Consider the following 20,614-nt stretch of genomic DNA (forward strand, 5'->3'; position numbering starts at 1 on the left):
CTTTTTGCCTAACTGGTAACCTCAACTAGATGCTGTTCTATACAAGTATTCTCACTGTCTTGTTCAGCATGGGCGGACGTAACAAAGTACCACAGGGTGCTTGACTTCACAGAAATTCATTTTCTCACATTTCTGGAGGCTTGGAAGTCTGAGGTCAGGGCACAGGCACGGTCAGGTCCTTGTGTGTGCTCTTTTCCTGGCTGGCGGATGGCTGTCTTCTTTCTGTGTCCTCACATGCAGAGAGAGAGTGCTCTGGTCTCCTTTCTCCTAAGGACACTAATCGTGGGTGGAGGCCCCACCCTCACGACTCCTCTAGCCCTAGTCCTCTCCCCAAAGCCCCACCTCAAACTGCCATCACAGTGGGGGGTAGGGCTTCAACACACGGAACTGAAAGGTGGAGAGGACACTGCAGACATTCGGTTCAGGCCATAACACTTCCTCGACAGTATTTGGTCGTTTGAGTCTGACATCGTTTGTTAAATATTGTGTGTGAGATCCATTCATGCTCTTGTACGTAGTTATAGACGATTCATTCTCGTTGTTGTGTAACGTTCTGCTGTGGAAATGTATCCTTTGGGTTATTTTCAGTTTTAGGATCTTCAGACCTGTTGAAGTAGTGTAAAAACATACCAGGAATGTAGACCTGAATTATAGAGATATTCCTGGGGCTCGTGTGGCCAAACTGAAGGAAATCCTGTCTTTCGTCTCTAGGTCCAGATGGTTTCAGCGTGATAGCAGAGTGCAGAACTTGGCTTGCAGGGCAGGCCTGGCCCTCTGCCCGTTTTTGCACATACTACTCCAGTGGAACCCAGCCCTGCCTGTTCGTTTACGTGTCATCTGTGGCTGCTCCCCTGCTGTACCAGCAGGGTTCAGTCGTTGAAACAGTACTTGAAGCTGAACGCATTTACCATCTGCCTTATAGAAATGTGGACCCCTGACTTACTCACTTGGTTTTCTGCCCACTGTTAGTCACTGAACTGTGCCAGTGGTAGCAGAGACTGGGGTGGGGGTAAGGCTGGGTTAGGGGTTCCTTCTCTCAGTTGCTTGGGTTGCTGCTTATAAACTCCCTTGGGTAACTCTGCCCTCCTTCCTTCCTTTCAAAGGCTTTGACGCAGTCAGATTCCTGGGCGGGGCTTGATGGCAGGGGGCTCTCTGTTATCAGGGAACACAGAGACCTCTGTAGAAGCTGCCTCCGAGCACTCCGGGTAGTCCTTACCCCTTCTTGCTGGGGCCCCTGGCGTGGGTTCACTGGCTGTGCTGAGAAGGGCACACGTGCTTCTTATTCTCAGAACCACCCTTCCGGCAGGAGGAAAAGCTGCTGTGTGATAGCTGTGTGACCCTGTGCAAGGCACCGTCCTGCCCTGGGCTCTGTTTCCCTCTGTAAAGAGGAAGTTGGGCTCCAGCGTCCCTTCCGGCTTCCAGACCTTCCAGATTCCCACTGAGGCTTGGTTTAAACTCACTTAATGTGGGACCAGTTTGAAAGGAACACTCCCTATTCTATATAGGGTTCAGAGTGGCCACAATCTTGAGGGGCAAGGCCTTCCAACCCCGACAATCCCTGGTCCTCCCCCTCAGGTTCTCGGGGCCAAGTTGGGATTAGGGTCTGTGCTCTCCGGCCATCCTTTCTGGCCAATACTTGTATTGTTGGCTTTTTTAAAAGGATTTTATTTATTTATTTTTAGGGAGGAAGAAAAAGAGGGAGAGAAAGATCCATGTGTAGTTGCCTTTCGTGCATCGCCCACTGGGGATCTGGCCCACAGCCCAGGCATGTGACCCACACTGGGAATCGAACCAGTGACCCCCTGGTTCACAAGCTGGCAGTCACTCCACTGAGCCACACCAGCCAGGCTGAATTGTTGGCTTTTGAAGTGGCCACAAGCATCTCCGGTGTTCTCTGCACTCCCTAGGCCTGGAGTCGGGGTTCTGGAGAGTACCGAGAGCATGGGGTTTCCACCCGGCATGACTTATGATGGCACAGTTGAGACAGCGGGAAGTGCAGAGGTCTTTGTAGATCACCAGTCTCTGCCTGCTTTGGCAGGTTGGCTAACTGAGGTCCAGGGGAGGGTGGCTGGCTCAAGGAAACAGGGTGAGTTAGGAACGGAGGTGCGACTGCGTGTTAGCTTCTTCCACTCCTGCCCTGTTTTCTTTCCGTCCTTCTTTCTAGTCTCACTTGATGAAAAGCCTCTAGAAAGTTCTGTTTCCTTAAACTCCAATTTACTCTTGTCTCTGGAGACCCAATAAAACAAAATGCCTCTGGAAGGAAGGACCTTGTTTTAGGACAAAAATTAGAGCAGAGAATTTTCTTTAAGTGGGCAGCACGCACAGTGTTTTCAGTTCAGCGAATGCTGATGGCGTCTTGAAGGCCCCTCCGTCCTCTGCTCTGCCTCCTTCACAGGAAGGAAAGGCCTGCTCAGGATGGCTCTGTGCCCCAGAGTAAGTACATGACGTCTGATCCCTCTTTCAATCCTACAACTCTTCTATGACCCAGGGCGGGTCACCCCACTTTGTAGAGGAAAGCAGGCTTAGAGAAGTGCCCGGAATTGCATGAGGTCCTGTGTCTTTGGAGTTGCAGGGTGGAGGACCACTGAGGACCACTGAGCTGTCCTCCTGGGGGAGGACCACCAGGACCACTGAGCTGCGCTGTTTGTTCGCTCAGCGCTGCCCTGGCCAGCCATGAGTTTCAAAGGCTTCCTCTTTCTTGGTTTTCCATCTGGTTTTCTTTGAGGCTCCCATAAGAGGCCCAGGCAAAGAAGCTTTGTGAATGTTAGCCTGTGTCAGCCAGCGTCACAGCCAGTGACACAGCCAGCCTGTGTCAGGGGAGTTTGCAAGAACCAGAGCCAGCGGGACAGAGCCTAAAGTGTTGCGTTGCTGCTGCTGCTTTGCCTCAAGCAGCTGATTAAAGACCTCTGGGCCCACATGGATTGCCCAAGTACATGACATTTTGCAAGAGACCTGGGCCACTAAATTCTAGGTGATAAGAGGCTGCTTCTGACATGCTTGGTTTTGGAACCCTCCTCCAGTCCACCTGGGCCTGGCCAGATGTCTACACTTGTGGTGTGCCTTGACCCTCCTTGGGTGAAATACCACAGGCTTGTTCACATGATGAGTGGATTTTGTGTGGCTTTTATGTCAGGGGCAGGGCGGGCCAGCCCAGAGTGCACCAGAAGACCTCTCACCTTCATAGGGTCCTTTGCTTAAGGTGGAAAGGTTAGTATTGAATCTTCACAGCGGCAATCCCTTCTTTCCCCAAAGAGGCCCTACCCCTTTGGCTACCTGCCCTAGTTGGGACACAGCGATCTTCACCGCCTGATGGACAGTGGGGGCCTTGGCTTTGTATAGCTCAGCAGACCCTTCTGTGAAGCTCCCACACCTATGGGCCCCTGTGACTGGCCCCTCTTCCTGGCCTGGGTGGCTGCCCTGTGGATGGTGAGATAGTGGATGTTAGGAGGGTTGGAGAGGCACAGGTTTGGACTTAACTCATGGCCACTAGCTAGCCATGTGACTTTGGGCAAATAACCAAATCTGAGTTTTCCTGTTTGAAAAGTGGTGATAAATGTACCAGTGTTATGGGCATGGAAGGGCTTCTTTGGGTGCGTTAAGTGTTTAACACAGCACCTGGCAAGCGGAGAAGGTGGTGCTGCTTCCCGTGGTGCTCACTGCAGTGTGCGTGCCTGATGGCCTCCCTTTGGGCTTGGTGGGAGCTGGACCTCATTCTGAGGATGGGAGTCTAATCAGGTGATAGAAGAGAGACAAGGAAGGTTACTCTGAAGCTGGAAGGCACCCAGTTGAACTGTCACACCCAAATGGTTGGCAGCTAGTGAGGACAGCCCTATGGACCGTGTGTTTGAGTTTCCCTGGGAGCTCGGCGAAGTGGCGAGGGTCCTGGCTCATTTACAGGGTTGTTGTGTGAGCTCCCAGACAGGTCACTTCCCTGTCTGGTTCTTCTTCAGTCAGCTTGTCTCTAAAACAAGTATGGTCACCAAAGTTTCCCCCATGGGCCAATATTCATTAAACCTATGATTTGACATGTGACCCCCTAGTTCCTATCTTTTCTGGTGCCAGTTAACTTTAGTTCTTTTTGAAGAACTAAAGGAACAGAATGGAAAACAGCACGAGCCCTTCCTCTGTGAGAGCAGTCGTTGTGAGGGAAGTAGAACTGTGCTTGCTTACTGATGGGGAGCTGGTCTCTCAGCCGGACCGAGACTCAGTGAGGGGTTTCTGTGGGGCAGGCTTTTCTCGCCATCCCACGCGGCGCCAGGTGGCGGGTAGGCTATCAAGGAATGCAATTAGGTAAGCTGGAGCACTTGTTGGGGACACCAGATGGGGGGTAGGGATGGACAGCTCAAGGCCCTGTCCTGCTTTGATCCTAATGTCCTTGTATAGGGCTTGGCCTTGGACCTGGGCTAGCCTGGGCATCTGCCTGGCCCTCTCTTGCTTTGAATGCATTTGGATTGAGTAAGACCTTGGAATGTGCCTGGGAGGGGAGCAGGAAGGATGATAAGCAGGGACTGCTGTGGTCTGGGAGCTCTGGTGACTCACTCATGCCTACTATATACCTACAAGGGCCAAGTCCTCCTTCAAGGTCTTGGGATACAGTCCTGAACAAAACAGGAAGTATCTCTGGCCTCAGAGGGCTTACTCAGGAGAGACACGATAGACAGCTCTGTGGTCCTGGATGAGTGTGATAAGGCAAATCAAGCGGGAAGGCTGTCAGGATTGATGGGTTGGGAGTGGTCCTCCTAGGACAGTAAAGGGAGGCATCTCAGAAGAACATTGGAATGAAGTGAGGGAGGAAGCCAGGAGGGATATGGAGGAAGAACATTCTAGGCTGAGGGAATAGTGTCAAGTTTCTAGGACAGGATGAATTTGGTGGGGTTAAGAGCTAGTAGCAATGCCAGAGTGGCCTGGGAGTACGATTAAGGTGGGGAGACGGGCAGTGCATTGGAAGAAGTGGGGTGTTTGTGGGATGGGGAAGAACAGGACGAAGCCTTCTGTCTCTGACTGGGCGGGAGCAGACATTGGAGGTATGGGCCAAGGCTGGCTGTGGGCCCTTGTGGGCCATGGCAAGGAGTTTGAATTTTATTCTAGGTGTAAAAGGAAGTCGTTGGAGGGTTTGGAGGAGCAGAGTTAATGTGTTCTGTGTTTTTAAAGAGTCATTCTAGTTGCTGGGGGACCTGTGAGGAGACCATGAAGAGGCGTCTGAGGGGGTGGAGCATGGACCTGTGGGAACAGAGAGCTAGGAAGAAAACTGTCCAAGTACACTATGCATTTTGGAGGTAAAACCCACAGACGGTCCTGGTAGGGTGGATTTGGAGGCATCAAGAATGTGGTTTGGGTTTTTTCCTCTTAAATAAGTGAGTAGATGGGTGGTGGTGCCATAATTTAATGAGGTACGAGTTGGAGGGAGCCCATTGGGGATCCCTCCAAATGGAGACCAAGGCTCCTTTTGGGTGCGTGTTGAGAGTTGAAATGCCCGTGGATCTCTCAGGTGGACAAGTCAAGTAGATGTTAGAGTTTGGCTTGGGAGCAGCTGTGGCTGGAGATTTGGTTTTGTGAGTCAGCGACGTACAGTGTAGATAGAATTTAAAGCCATGCGAATTGCAAGCTCATCCAGGGAGCTCAGGGGAGTGTGGGGTCCAGGATTGAGCAGGAAGTTTCGCCAGCATTTAGAGAACTCTGAAGAGGAGGACAAGCCGACAGAAGGGGTTGACAAGGAGTGACAAAGAGGGTGGAAGATGACCGTGAATGTGTACTTTGTGGCCCCAGAGCTGAGTGGTCTGTGGAGAAGGGAATCGTCTTCCACGTTGGCTGAGATAGATGAATTGAGAAAGAAGATTTGAACTCCAGCTTTGGCGAGAGAAAGTAAGTCATCAGGGACTTGGAGAATGGTGGGGAGAGAGGCCTACAGGATTCAGCAGATAGTGACTGGGTCACCTTCAGGCTCACCAGCAGGCAGTCAGTGTGGTATGATGGAAAGGACCATGTGGGCTCGGTGCTCGCTCCAGTGCTTGAGACCATGCCTGACCTTAGGACGTAGTCAGTCCGCATTTATTGGATGAATGAACTAATCAGACTTAAGATCTGAGGCCTTCTCCACACTGCTTGGCATTTTGATCTTGGCCCCTTTGGCCTGTGTTTCCCTTGAGGGATCAGATCCAGGCAGGGCTTCTTCACTCGGGGTCCATAGGATGTGTGGGAATCAGCAATAAAAAGTCTGTGAACTCTTTGAAATTCCCTGTAAAAGATCTGGCATCTACACATTTTTTGAAATTGGTCTGTGTTGCCAAAGACGTTAAGGACTCCCAGGGCTTTCTCTAAGGGGTCTTTCCTTTCCACTCCAGCCACCTGTGGCTAGCAGTGAATCAAGTGCAGGAATGTCCTGAAGCTTGAAAATGCTCTTAGGAGAGTTGAGAGCCAGGGAGACACCTAGTTCTGTTATTTAGTATGAGGTACTGATAAATGGTAGCTAAATGCCAGCATGGTATAAAGTAGTTAACCAGAAAAACAGGAGGCTGCATAATATACAGACCACGAGGTAGATGTTTTGTTTTATATGGAAAAGTCCTCTCTGTTCAGGTGTCTGTGTGGTGTACTGGGGAGTGAGGAAGGGAGGTGCACGTGAAGCAGCCTAGCCCCAGTGGGTTGCTGCAGGTGGGAAGTCAGAGTCGGGGACTGCTGCTTTTCTGAGGTGAGCATTAATAACTAATGAACCAGCGTATCCTGAGCACATCCAACAAAGGCCTCGGCAGCGAGTGTCTGTGCTCCAGACTAGGGGCCTGAGGCGGGAGGCAGAGGTGCTGCTTGCTGGGCTCTATTCTCTTGACAGCAGTGCCTTGTTCCGTGCAGGGCCTCAGCTGCCCGGGGAGCCTGGGAAGGCACCTGGGGCAGCCGTCACGAGGGGTGATGTCTTCTTATACACCAGACAGTGCATTGAAAGGAGTGGGGTGTTTGCGGAATGAGGAAGAAATGGGGCATAGCCTGCTGTCTCTGACTGGGTGGGCTATCCGGGACAGCGCATTCTGAGGTTCTTTGCCTCTGCATGGAGCTGTGGGGGTTGAGGGAGTTTGTCCACATGTTCAGGGAAGGTAGGTGTGGGTTATCCAAAGAAAGTTGCTGTCCCTTTCATCTGTAGGGGCCAGGGGGCCACCCTGCCCCTGATCCACTCACCGTGGACCTGAGCCAATGACATTCCCCTACTAACAGTGTAAATCCTCCTCGAAGAAGCACGTTCACGGTGCTGGTTTCCAACCTAACTGTTTTTCTCTCCCCCGCTACCCCCCACAGTTGGCTGGAGTTGCCTTTCTTGGAGCTGGACTGTGGGCATGGAGCGAAAAGGTAGGTGTAGCTATCACTGGGACCCTGAGCACCAAACAGCCAGAACCAGGTTGGTTCAGCTTTAATTGTCCCTCCTCCCTCCTCTCTCACAAGCATTTCTTGTGCAAGGTAATGATTTGTAGTCATTAATCTTCACAGAGCCAGCTCTTGGAAACTTACTGAACTTGCCGTGGAAACTTCTTTCCCATGCTAGGGTCGCTGCTGGCAGCCAGGGCTGTGCTGACCGGGTTTTTGAGCTCTGTGAGTGTGGAGAGCCATTTTCTGTTCCTGAACGCTCCGAGTCGCTCTGGGGTTTGTCTGCATCTTAGTTCAGGGCAGGCCTGGGGCCACCCTCTTGACTCTCTGTGCCTCTGGCAGCAAGTAGGTCCCTGTATTTATTCCTGGAGCTCCTGTCCTTGCTACAGAAAGAACCCTTAAACCAGAGGGGTTCTGTTATATGCCCCTTGTGGGAGAGGGGTAGGTCTCTCTGCATCTCTGCATCTCCTTGCTCAGCCCGTGGAGGACAGGTGAGAAGGAGAGCCCAGGCTCTTACTTCTGGGGATACAGAGGGCAGTTGGAGCTCCGGGGAGGGTACTGGATGCCTGCAGGGTGGAGCTGCGGCACCACCTTTGTTCTGTGGGTAGGTGAGTGCTGGGGAGGTGGTTAGGGCTGCACAGGGCCCTCACTACAGGGATGGAGGGCAGGGCAGGGGAGAGAAGGAACAAAGGCCAGCAGACTAGGCAGGAACCACTAGGAACTAAAGCTTCCTCTTGAGCCTCAGGCCCAGGGCTCTCTTTCTTCAGTGGGGCCTCCCTTTGCCTCTGGAAGAAGGAGACAGGAGTGCTTAGATCTCTGGGCTTTCTTGCTGTGGCCTTAGGAAATGGAAAGGCCTGCCTTTGGGTTTGGACACCTTTAAGGTGGCTTGTGAACCCCTAAAGGGCAGGAGCTGAAGTGCAGTGTCTCTGTCCTAGTGACCTGGAAGCAGGTGTAAGTCACTACTCATAACGCCACCATGTGGCCATCTCTAGAACAACAGCAGCTCAACCTGTAGCTGCCTGGTCCAGGCTTGGTTCCCTGGTCTGGCTGCTTTTACCTCCCTTCTCTGAATCCCAGAGAATTTCTCTGTCCATTTTGGTTGCCACTAGCTACATGTGACAATTTATATTTAAATTAATTAAAATGAAATACAAATTAAAATTTGTTTCTTCAGTTCCACTAGCCACACTTCAGGTACTCCATAGTACATATGACCAGTGGCTACCATTTTAGATAGTGCAGATATAGAATGCCACCATCATCACAGAAAGTTTTATGGACAGTGCTGCCTTTGTGTGCCCTTGGTGAGTGTATTTTGCACAGGGTGCCTTGAGCACAGGTCACAGGGCCCCTTAGGGCTCTCTTCTACTCGGGGCCTGGCATAGGCACCCTACAGGCTACAAATAAAGTGCATGGCGGGGCGGGGGAGGGGGGGGAAGATTTGTCCAGGAGGAACTCACAGCCTAGGAATGTGGCATGTGAGGCCTTGGGGGCCAAGGTGGGCAAGGATCTGCTGGGCAGAGTCCTATAAGGGGGCTTGAGCCTTGAAAGACAGGTCTGTGTCCTTGGTTTGGTTCTGTATACAGCCTAGTCCCCCCAGGGCACCCTTGAGTCCTTTCGAGGCTGATCCTGCCCTCCTCTCTCTGGTTCTTGCAGGGGGTGCTCTCCGACCTCACCAAAGTGACCCGACTCCATGGAATCGACCCTGTGGTGCTGGTGCTGATAGTGGGCGTGGTGATGTTCACACTGGGGTTCGCTGGCTGTGTGGGGGCCCTGCGGGAGAACATCTGCCTGCTCAAGTTTGTGAGTGGCCCCGGGGATTGGGTAGGGGACAGGGAGAGGGTGGGCTGTGCTGGGCAGGCTTATATTCTATTTGCGTGTGCTGGGAGCAGCTCTTGCAAGCCTCCTTGAGCCCCAGCAGTGGGGGGTGGGGAGACAGCCCTTTGTACCCTGCTGCCCCAGCAGATGGTAAGATTTCGGGAAATGGTCAGCTGAGCCAGCTTCTCATTGCCAGAGAAAGAGAACTTGGCCCCTCTAGTTTTTAGCTCCCAGGGAGAGGAGTCAACTGCTCACAGGCCACTCCCTTCCCCCTCTCTTGCCTTTTATCTCCCCTCCCAAGTTCTAAAGCAATTGTTTGTCTGCTGCTCACCTTTGCCCTTCCTGGCCGAGATCAGAAGATATTGTTGGTAACATTAGGAAATCATTTCCTTGCTGCAGGGTATGTTGGAAGTGCAGTGCAGAATCCTTAACTTGCTGGCAGAACTGGGACTCACCCAGAGTTGAGTTTTATATTTAGATACACATTCATTTTGAAATGCATTCAGTTAAAATTAAATAGCACCTGAGAGGAAAAACACGTAATTATGTTTTGCAACATATTATTTGTTGAATTTAATAGATCAAGCTTCCTCTTTCCTGGGCTTAACTTAGAAAGCAAAACACGTGTTTCTTCCCCTAATTATTTTTTCTTAAAAGTGTTTTGTTTTGTGTCTTCTGTATGAATGGAGATTTCATTTTGGAAGGCCGTGTGTGTGCATACATACATATATACACACATACCCTGTCTTAGGCTGCTGTCTGGCCAGTGAAAATGGCAGTGGGAAGTCTGCCTCAATGGAAGGGAGGCCTGTAGGTCCTTGTGGAATGCCCCCTCTGCTGTGGGCAAGGGCAGCCATGCTTCTGAGACCTCTTTGTGCCGTTGGCCATCATGCACCCCCACACCGAGTGGGCACCGATAACACTGACGGCTCCAGAGTTGTGCAGAGCCCTGCCAGGAGGTTCATGTGTCCTGTGTGAGTTGTGCAACCTCAGCAGCTATGTGCCTCAGTGAGCCTCAGTTTCCTTCCTAGGAAGTGTTTACCACATTAGCTTGGAACTTTCTCATACTTTCACTCATGAAACAGTACAGTGTGTGGGTAGGAATGAGTCCCTCCATTTTACAGATGAGGTGGGATTGCCCAGAATCGCCCAGCTAATGATGTGGGTTTCTGGAAGAGAGGGTACGGGTCGGGCTGGGAGCCTGGAGGTGTGACCCCACTCTCCTCCTCACCCCCAGTTCTGTGGCACCATCGTGCTCATCTTCTTCCTGGAGCTGGCGGTGGCTGTGCTGGCCTTCTTATTCCAGGACTGGGTGAGGGACCGCTTTCGGGAGTTCTTCGAGAGCAACATCAGAGCCTACCGTGACGACATTGACCTGCAGAACCTCATTGACTCCCTCCAGAAAGCCGTAAGTACCTCTGGCAGTGGCACCCTGCTACTGTGCATGCTTTCCTGGGTTGAATCCATGTGTGCTGTGTGGGAGCCGGGCTAGTGGAAACATGGGGCATGGAGGCCCTAGAGGGGTCATTTCCGCATCTGCTCAGTTAGCTTTGCCTACTCGTCACTGCCCAGTGGTCCAGGATTGCTCTTCATGTGCCCTCCCCCCATTTGGGTTGGGCAGGCAAGTCCAGATGTTTCTGTGGCCACCTTCCCTCAGGAACCCAGTCCACTCCTCTTTTGGGGGCCCAGACCTCTCTAGCCACGGCCACATGGGTGGCCACAGTCTCCTGGGCACTGTGGGCACTGAGGGGCAGTGCTTCTCCACCCGAGGCATGTGACTCACTGTCTGAGGCTATTCCTGTCCCCTTCCTCCCCAGGACCTTTTCCCCTTCCTGTTTAAGAGGGCAGAACTGCTTGGAGGAAACTGCCTCAGATAGAGGCATGGAGCCTCCCTAGAACATGTCCCTGGGGGCTTGTCCTAGCAGTCCCTGTCCTGGCCTCTTCTCTAGCTGACCTCGGTGCCCCCTGCGTGTGGCTGCACCTGGAGGCTTGGACTGCAACTGGCCCTCCCCCTGGGAGGAACCCTCTGCCCCCATGCCGGCCTGTGCAGGGCTCTCGTTTGGTCAGTGTCCTACCAGAAAACCTAGCTTCCTCAGGAACTTTTACATGGAACACTTGAGTTCTGAGAATAAATTAGAAAGCGTTAAAAATAACTATGATCTGCTCTTATTAACCAAGACTTATTTACCCTTATTTCATGTATCATGAGATATAGCAGAACCTCATTTATGAGACCAGAGATCCTTCCTATTTTGTTAACCATGACCTTTGTTAGTTTGTGAAGGTCACCAGGTCCTAGACTTTGTCTAATGTCACTCACTGTGCCTTTTCTGTTCAACACGGCCATTCTCACTTCATTTTCATGTCATCTCGGGCTCGCAGGTGTGGAGCGTGCCTGGCGGCTCCTCTCCCATTGGCCTGAAAGACACTGTAGTTTTCTCTAATACTTTCCTTTCCTTTTAAAAACAGAATTCCCCAGAGGTCTTCAGTAAATTATGGAACCTCTTAATGAGGTGAGGGTGGGAAAAATGGGGTTTTCACCTCAGCAGTAAAAACCCCCAGAAATCCTAGTTGTGTATTTGTTGTGATTATAGCCGCAACCATGTCAGCTGTAAGGACAAGGGCAAAAATGAAATATGCTCTTAGGTTGGGGTGCCATTAACATCACAGTGCTGTTTTCAGTGTGTTTGGTTCTACACTATTTTAGAAAAATGGGGTTCTCTTTGCAGCTACACCACGTAGTGGGGGAAGTGGGAAGGGAAGGGCAGAGCTTTGACTGTGTCCCATTTGCCACAGTTGGGAGGAGACATTCAACTGCTGGGGTTTTTTTAGAGTTTATTTATTTATTTTTAGAGAGAGGGGAAGGGAGGGAGAAAGAGAGAAACATCAATATGTGGTTGTCTCTCATGTGCTCCCCACTGGGGACCTGGCCCTCAACCCAGGCATGTGCGCTGACTGGGAATCAATCTGGTGACCCTTTGGTTCACAGTCCGTACTCAATCCACTGAGCCACACCAGCCAGAGCTCGGCTGCTGTTTTTGTAAATAAGCAAAAAAGGTAGGTGGGACCAGCTTAGAATTTCTCGGGGAGGAAAACACTGCCCACCAGGTGTTCTCTTAGGGATAGCGGGGACCGCATCAGTGGTGCAGAGGGGCCTCGAGGGGACAGTGCGATGCCTGCTGTGGGCTGGGGCTGGGAAGGAAGGGGTCGCTTCAGGTTGAGGAAGGACCGGAGCTGAGTGGCTCTGCCCTGTGCCAAGGGCACCATGGAGCCAGCCCTGTGTGTTGGACCCAGGAGGCATCAGGGCCGCAGTTTCCTTCATAAAGGGCTATCTGGCACATCGCTCAGCATCTCTGTGCATGTGGGGAGGTCAGTGGGCTGGGCCTTGAGTTCTCTGTGTGATAGAGAGAGGCACACTGAACCCTGCATTTCTAAAACTGACCCCCTGTGCTTCGTGGCCATAGCCCTCGCTCAGGAACCCTGATGGCTCTGGGATTTGTGATTATAGAACCAGTGCTGCGGGGCATATGGCCCTGAAGACTGGGACCTCAATGTCTACTTCAACTGCAGTGGTGCCAGCTACAGCCGAGAGAAGTGTGGGGTGCCCTTCTCCTGCTGCGTGCCAGACCCCGCGGTGAGTCGGCCTGGGCCTGGCAGGAAGCACCTGGCCACCCCGGAGCGGAGCAGCTTTTGACTCTGAGTGCTCTGGACGCTTCTCTTCTGCAGATGGAATGAGTGCCCTGTGCACCCTCCATGCACTGCCCAGGGCTCCTCTGGCTCTGAAATCCTCCACGGATAGATTCCAGGAACATATCTGCATGGCCCACCTTGGCTCTCCTGGGTGAAGCGGGAGAAAACCTGCATATCCCTCCCTAGAGGGCTTTCAATGTATCCAGCCCTTGTCTCCGCTTTTCATTCTTTCTCTAGAGAAAATGCTCAGTTTTTAGAAGCTCTCAGGGGCAGTGGGGGTATATACCATCTGGGATTGGTAGAGAATTCCATTCTTTCTTCTTCACCTGTTTTCACTCCCAGTCCACAGCCCAGGTCCTTAGGTTTCAGAAACCTGTGAAAGAGCTCTGACTGTCTGCCTGAACTGAGCCTGCACCTGACTGAGCCCTGTATAGAACTTGGTGCAATTATTACACAGGCCTGGTGCTGGGCCATGGGGCTTCGACCAGCCAGGGCCTTGCCTCTGTTGTATGGCTGAGTCCCCGGCTCAGGAGAGGCTCGGTGCCTGCACTTGCACAGCTGGTGTGTGAGGTCTGCGCTGTGGCTGGGATACTGAGCCAGTGTCACCTACCTCCCAGTACGGGGTTGGCCAGCGATGACCCAGCGGCAGAGCTGGACCGCTGCCTGTTTCTGTGTGCTCTTTGAGCCAAGGATGGTTTTAGACATTTATAAATGGTTGAAAGTAAAGTATAATATTTTTTGACATGTGAAAATTATGTGAAATTCAAATTTCAGTGCCCATAATGCAAATTGTGTTGAAATATACCCGTGCCCATTCATTTTTACGTTGGCACTGGCTGCTGCCAGCTGCTCCACAGACGAGTCAGAAATACTTACCATCCAGCCCTTCACAGAAAAAGTTTGCCCACCCATCCTAGCATGAAAGGTTAATTGGCAGCATAATTGAAGGACATGAGCTATAATGGAATTTGGACAGGTGTTTGCTGCCATTTGGTTGTGACTTTTTCAGAGCCTTCTACCACCAGCTTCTCAAGGGAACAAAAATGACTAATTATTTTGCTTTTCTTACAGCAAAAAGTTGTGAACACGCAGTGTGGATATGATGTCAGGACTCAGGTGAGAGACCCAGTGCACACAACCCTGCGATCTTCTGCTCGCTCCCCGTGGCCTACCTTCCCGATTTAGCATGAGTGCAAATTGGAGTGGGAGCACTGGTGGAGATGAAGCTCAGAGGTGCCACCTGCGCTGGGAGCAAGGTGACCAGTGGCAAGGCACGCCCTCTGCCTGAGCTGGCAGCAGGACTCCGGAGCAGTGATGGGTGTGGTTTCCAGCCCTGGGAGTTACAGTCACAGATCCTCACAGTTGCTACATTAGCGGAAAGAGATCAGAGGATAGTTTGGGGGAACAAAGACTACATTTGCAAGAGATTGGTTGGTGTCTACTGTTTCGGGGTCCAGGGTGAAGCTGCAGGAGCTCACGGTTTGGCCCTGCTCACATACGGAGGCAGCGGTGACAGCAGGGAGATAGGAGGTCTCAGGGCAGGACTGGGTCACCTGGAGGGCTTTCTTTAGGCCACAGGGAGTGTGCACTTGGACAGGAAGTGAGTCCCCACCCCATCCTTGCGCTGGTGGCCTTTGGTGATAGGAATGACCGTTCTGACAGAACGGGACCTATAGACACTCCTGTTGGCCATGTGCAGCCCTGGTTGGGGAAATCTCAAGTCCTTCTGCATTGACCTCCATTCCACAGAGCTGGGCCGATCTCAACAGCAGCTTTTCCAGTTATGAATTTGATTGCCACTTGTGTTGGGTGCTCAGCTGCCATAACAAATCTGTTCCACAGATTACCTTAAATGGCAGAAATTTATTTTCTCAGTATCTTGGAGGTTAGAAGTCCAAGAGCCAGGGGTCTGCAGGCTTGGTTTCTTCTGAGGCTCTTCTTACCAAGACACCAGTCATATTGGATTAGGACCCACCCCAGTGACTTCAGTTTAATCTGTTCACCTCTTTGAATACCTTGTCTCCAAATACCTCAGTCTCATTCTGAGGTGTAGGGAGTCAGGAGTTTAATTTGTGAGTTTTAGGGGAACACAATTCAGCTGCTAACACCACTAAAGTGAATTCATGTTCCAGTGGTGCTGCCACAGTGGAGGCACAGGGAGCAGGGCTGCTGTGTGTAAGGTGGGTGAGGTCCCCACATGCTTACCCAGCCTCTGCTAGCGGCTGGGACCAGCACAGTCAGAACAGGGACAACCTTGGCTTCATTATGGAATCTAGGGCTTGTGACTGCCCCTGCCTGCTCTGGCCGCTGGAACCAAGCTTACTTGGACTGAGGGACACACTCAGAGAAGCCACTGTCTCTTCCTCCTCCAGCCAAATCCTCTGACTTGGAAGACGCTGAACCCCCTTCTCTCAGTTTCTCTAAAGACACAGCTTCCTGCTCCAGGCATTCTGCACCCCTCCCCTTGCTCCAGATGTGGGCTATAGAGGTAGTGTTGCACAAGTTGATCTTTAAATCTGTGGCGGCCCAAACAGAAATGGGTTAAAAGTCATAGGCCTGGTTAGGCAGGTTACTGAATCAGACTGCCCAGGGCAGGGGCAGGAACTGAGGCAAGTCCACTCCTCCTAGAGTTCTGTCTGTCCTTGGCACCTGCCCCCGTGCTCCCTGACGGAGCCTGCTGCAGGGTGGCGATGTCTGCAGATTGTGAGCTCAGGCTACTGTGGTGTTTTCCTGCAGCTGAAGAGCAAGTGGGACGAGTTCATCTTCACGAAAGGCTGCATCCAGGCGCTGGAGGGCTGGCTCCCACGGAATATTTACATCGTGGCCGGCATCTTCATTGCCATCTCACTGCTGCAGGTGTGTTCCCACTGCCCCTGTGGCTTCCTTTCCCCTTGTGGGCTGCACCTGTTACTTTGACTCAGATTTCACATGTGGGCAGGCAGCCGTGGCCAAGCAGGCAGTGAGTCTTGGGGTGTGTAGGCTGGTAGGTGTCCATCAGGAGAGGACCTGGCGGGAGAAAGTCGAGAACGCAGCGAGTCAGAGAAGCCTGGAGTTTTTCCACCATGCCCAGGGCTCGTGGGGAGAAGTGGCCGCCCCCAGCAGCGTCTGGGACAGCTGCTGCTGCTGCTGTGTGGCAAACACCATTTAGAAGACGTTTGGCTCTGACCTTGCCTTGAACAGGGTGACTGAGGTAGACCTGGGGCCACCGGCCAGTCACGCACTCTTTCCTCCTTCACTCAACAAATGTGTTGAGTGATCGCAAAGGAAGGCTAAAAGATCCAAGCATCTAGAAAAGGAAAGAGAAAAATTGTTTGCAAAGTAGGCAAAGGAATAAGACCTTAGAAGGACTGACTTATCAAATAACAAACCACAAAAATTTAAAGGGGGGGGGAAGCAAAATTCCTAAGGGGACCAAGTTCACATTAGTCTGTTCCTGGTAGAAAAAATTAGTCTTCCTACATAATAATCTGGTTGCTAAGGTCAGGATGTAGCCTCAGGTACCAGCACAGTCAGAAGCAGAGACAACCTTGTTTTCATTATGGAGTCCAGGTTTACAGGAAACATTCAGGATTTATTATTTTGGGAATCTGAACCAGTCAGAGTGACCCTGATTAGTTTAACTCTGGGCATGAGATGTGTCTCAGCCTGTGATGTATAACATGCCTAGTGGTGGTGGAGGCTGGGCAGTGTCTATTTGCTTCTGTGGTGTCCGCTCTCTGCCCCTTCAGGGCTCTAGGGATAAGCATGATAGGCCCCGGGACTCACTTTTTATGGTGGGCTGGTCCTGTATTGCCACGCGCTTGGCGGTTACTCTTAACAGTGTCCTCAGTCTCTGTGCGGTGGGAAGGGGTTGCAGGGCACCCCGCACGGCCTTGCCCTCTGAGCCTGCCCCTTCCTTTGTTCCAACACTGATGGCCACTGCCTCTGCTGGCCTGGTTTCAGATATTTGGCATCTTCCTGGCAAAGACCCTGATCTCAGACATCGAGGCAGTGAAGGCTGGCCATCACTTCTAAAGAGCCGAGAGGAGTGAGCAGAGCTGAGCCACACTGGAGGCCAGAGCCCTCCGCTGCCGTCAACTCTACATCCAGAGGGAGAGCAGCGGACGCCCCTCACCAGAGCCAGCACCCTGTCTTCAGCATCAGTGTCATGTGACCTCTTTGATCTTGCTTGCTGGTGCTGCAGACCAAGAGGCCTCTTTGTAACTGGAGGAACTTGTGACCAAGATCCCTGCTGGGGTCTATGCACAGACAGAATGTCTTTAGGTGGGGGTGGTCACTGAGGGACAGCTGGCGCCTGTGGCTGCAGGGAGGGTTTGACTCAGTCCCCCAGAGCCCAAGTGTATCCACAGAGTGCCCTGGCCTCCTCCCCACTCTCGACATTGGGGTTGGCCCCAGGGGCAGCCATGTCTTTTGTGAATAGGACATGGGCGAGGGACTAGCAGGCATGGACCAGACTTCTTCCAGCAGCCTAGGGGTGCTGCCTGTAACTAAGGAGGGGAGGGGAGCAAGTGGACCTCGGAGGATGAGGGGTGCTCTGCAGTGTCTGCATGAGTCCAGTGTTTGCAGGATCCTCAGCCATGTCCAAGCGAAGTGAGCCTGAGCCAGTGCATGGACTGGGGTGCAGGGTGCCTGGCTGCTGCTCTCCGGCTGAGAACTGCCCCCAGTCTCCATAGCATTACGCCCTGAAGGCACAAGGGGGACCGTGGGCATGGTTCTTCTCTGCGAGTGGGCTCTCCTTTTTTTATTATGTGTAAATAGTTTATTTATAGGGGTAAGAATGTTCTCACGCCATCTCTTCATTTCCTCTGGCATTCTCCTCTAGGCAGCCTTACATTGTGTCTGGGACCGAAGTCATCTCTTTTAGTTCCTTGGAGTGTCTCCAGGACCAACCCCATCAACTTCTCCTTCCCGTCCCTAACAACCCAGGGCCACATATGCACTCTTTGTGCACCCGCGGTGCACACACTGCCTTCTCCAGCTTGGCCTCACTGTCTCCTGGTCTTGGTGCTACTGAAACCGTCACCTGGAACTTGAATACTGACCCTTCCTCCACTGCAAGGCTGAGGAACGTGGCCGGAGACAGCCACCCTGAACCCTTTAGTCAGTGCTTCTCTTGAGGCCATATGCCAAGGGCCAGCTGGTCAGCCTGGCATTGCCTGTCCCTAGAGAGAGAAGCTCTGTGGCCAGGCCCCTGTGCCAAGCCACAGACCCGGGCCTGCAGCTGTGGAGAAGCTCAGGACATCTTTTTGCTCACTTTTGAGGTGACTCCCTCCTCCCTGACTGGGATATCTGTGGTCACCATGTCCACCCTTCTTCCTGTCAGGGCTATTCTGGGCTTGTTCTTAGAAATGAAGTCTGTCTTGTGTACGGTGCCCCCCAGGGGTAGCTGAGCATCTGTGCATCTTGGGCTGGGCTGCTTTCTAATGCTTTTCTGGATCTCGTACACGTCCTGTCCTCATTGTTCAGGGATGAGCACTACCTTCAATGACGTGCTGACGTGTACATGCTAGTGTGGTGTATACTGGTGAGTGTTTGTTGATAATATTGTTATATTTTTCCTTTTACAATTTTTTCTGTAGACTAGGTGAAGAAGAATGTTTGTGTTTTTAGAAAGTGTGATGCTTTTCTTCGACTGCCAAACTCTTTTATGGAATATATCTTTATAATAATGCTGTTGTTTTGGTGGTTTTTGTTTTGGCTTCACATCAAGATGGCATTAAAGTATCTCGGTGGCAAACTCGGAACCAGCGGGATAAGGTGGTGAGACGTGGCAGGAGGTCAGCGGGTAAAGGCCGTCCATAATCGGCACATCTGAGATGCATTTTATCAAGTGGTTTGTTGTAGATTCTGAGCCTCTTTCAATCATCTGTCCTTTGTGTGGAGATTGCAACTGGCACGAGCTGGCTTGCGGCCTAGCACTGCCCAGCTAGAAGCACAGGCAGAACTTCGACTCCATAGGCCTCAGAGGAAGTGTTATTTTAGGTCATCTCCGTCCAGCCCCAGGCAGTGTGATCCAGGCAAAATAGCTTGGAGACACTGAGTTGGAACTGGACCTGCTGGCCTATCTGTGGTGGGGGCTAATGCCACCATCACCAGGTACCTCTGACCCAGCCTGCCCAGAAGGAAGTTGATGGCCCCAGACCCTGCCTGCCAATGTGTGGGTGCCAACAGCTCCTGGACGGCTCCGCTTCCCTTTATCCAGGTAGACCTGGTGGGTTGGGCCCCTTGCAAGTCTTTTCACAGGTCACAGCCTAGTTCACGGGGATAGTCTAGAGTTGGGTTTGTTTTCCAATTAGTTTATACAACTTTTGGGCCATTTTTAGCCATCGCATCTGACTGAGTAGTTGGATGAGAGTAGTAAAGAAGCCTAGGGTTAGTGGTGCATACATGGGGGTTTCCAACAAACGTGGGCTCTGTCTGCACTCCCCACCAGCCTTCCCTGAATCCCACCCACCCCTGTCCTCTCAGACTGGGGTGGAGGCCAGGGTAGGACCTCCGCATGTCCCCTCTGCTGTTCACCATGTTACTAAACTCAGCGCCTCACTGGTCTTTTCAGTGCCTGACACTCTGGGCCATCCCCTCCTTAGAATCTCGCACTTCTGTGACCCAGGCTTGCCAGCTCCCTGACCTTCTCCCACCCATCATTGTCAACACCTGCCGTTGCCCTGCTCACCAGTCTCCAGGGCTCCCACTGCCCACAGGGCAGGGTTGGGTGCTGGCAGGAAAACCATCTGTACAGGTGCAGGAGAAACCTGTGCGGAGTTTCCCTACTATAATAATAAAAATCAATGGATAAAGAAACTTTCTGGAACACAGAAAGAGCTCAGAGCCCCTAATGGTAAATAAACTTGTTCAGTCACCAGAACAGCTCAGAGGAAGCCGTTTTTGTGCCCCAAACCTGAGACTTGGAGAAAGGTAAGTTACTGCCAAGGATTTGGAAGCCTTGCCCCAGATCCTGTACCTGCAAATAAAATGGGAGGTTTGGTACCTGCCAGTCCTGAATTCTGAAGCTCTGATTGGCTCCTGCTGAGCAGAACCACAGCAAGGGCAAGCCTGAGAAGATTTCCTGAAGATTGTCCTGTTAATTGGGCTCTGGCAGGTGACAGGCATTTAAAGAAAGCCAGAGTGCTGATCCCTGCCTCTATACCTAGATTTGGGGGCTGAGTTTTGTTTCGGGGGACTATGGGGAAGAGCATGATGTTGGCCCCAAGTAGCTCAGCCCCACCCTGCACTGGAGGCCCTGGCTCTGGGCAGCCAGCTCCCTGCTCTGCAAAGCAAGAGGGCTTTCTGTGCAGAGTGGTGAGAGTTCAGACACAGCCTTTTCTCTGGGAGATAACTTGCTGTACAGTGGCTGCCTCTGTGACCTTAGGGATCCCCAGGGGAGAGCTCCCCAGAGTCTGGATCGGAGGCCCGCAGAGGAGAGAGGAACTCCGGCCCAGCAGCAGGCCACTGGATGTGTTCGTGGCCAGCAGCCTCAGTGTGGACCGCAGAGGGTCAGAGAAAGGGGAGGGTCTGTTGCAGTAGTCCTGGCACCCAAGTGCTTTCCTGGGAGACTGTCCTGGGAAGGGCCTGCTCAGGGGTCATCGGCTTGGCACTGCCGCCTAGTGGGCCAGTGCCCTCAGCTGTACCAGGTGAATGGGGTGACAGTGTAACCTTCACCTTTTCAGCTCAAGGGTCACACTGGAGGTCTGTCCACAGGCCACTGGGATTTTAGGTCATCTGCCCCTAAACTGTGCTAACTGTCCTCAGGGATGGA

General features: G+C 52.2%; 1 protein-coding gene across 1 annotated transcript in view; it reads left to right on the plus strand.

Moving 5' to 3' along the window:
* Positions 1 to 19,647, plus strand: part of TSPAN14 (tetraspanin 14) — a 51,900-nt gene extending 32,253 nt beyond the window's left edge. The window contains exons 3-9 of the mRNA XM_037059453.1: positions 7,285 to 7,335; positions 9,007 to 9,153; positions 10,406 to 10,576; positions 12,677 to 12,802; positions 13,930 to 13,974; positions 15,595 to 15,714; positions 16,801 to 19,647. Of these exons, the coding sequence (XP_036915348.1) occupies positions 7,285 to 7,335; positions 9,007 to 9,153; positions 10,406 to 10,576; positions 12,677 to 12,802; positions 13,930 to 13,974; positions 15,595 to 15,714; positions 16,801 to 16,872 (732 nt within the window). The 3' untranslated portion in view covers positions 16,873 to 19,647. The remainder of the gene's footprint in view (positions 1 to 7,284; positions 7,336 to 9,006; positions 9,154 to 10,405; positions 10,577 to 12,676; positions 12,803 to 13,929; positions 13,975 to 15,594; positions 15,715 to 16,800) is intronic.
* The last annotated feature ends 967 nt before the right edge of the window (positions 19,648 to 20,614 follow it).

Source organism: Sturnira hondurensis, unplaced genomic scaffold (assembly GCF_014824575.4).
Source record: "Sturnira hondurensis isolate 20B ecotype Veracruz unplaced genomic scaffold, ASM1482457v3 Scaffold0010874, whole genome shotgun sequence".
Lineage (NCBI taxonomy): Eukaryota > Metazoa > Chordata > Mammalia > Chiroptera > Phyllostomidae > Sturnira > Sturnira hondurensis.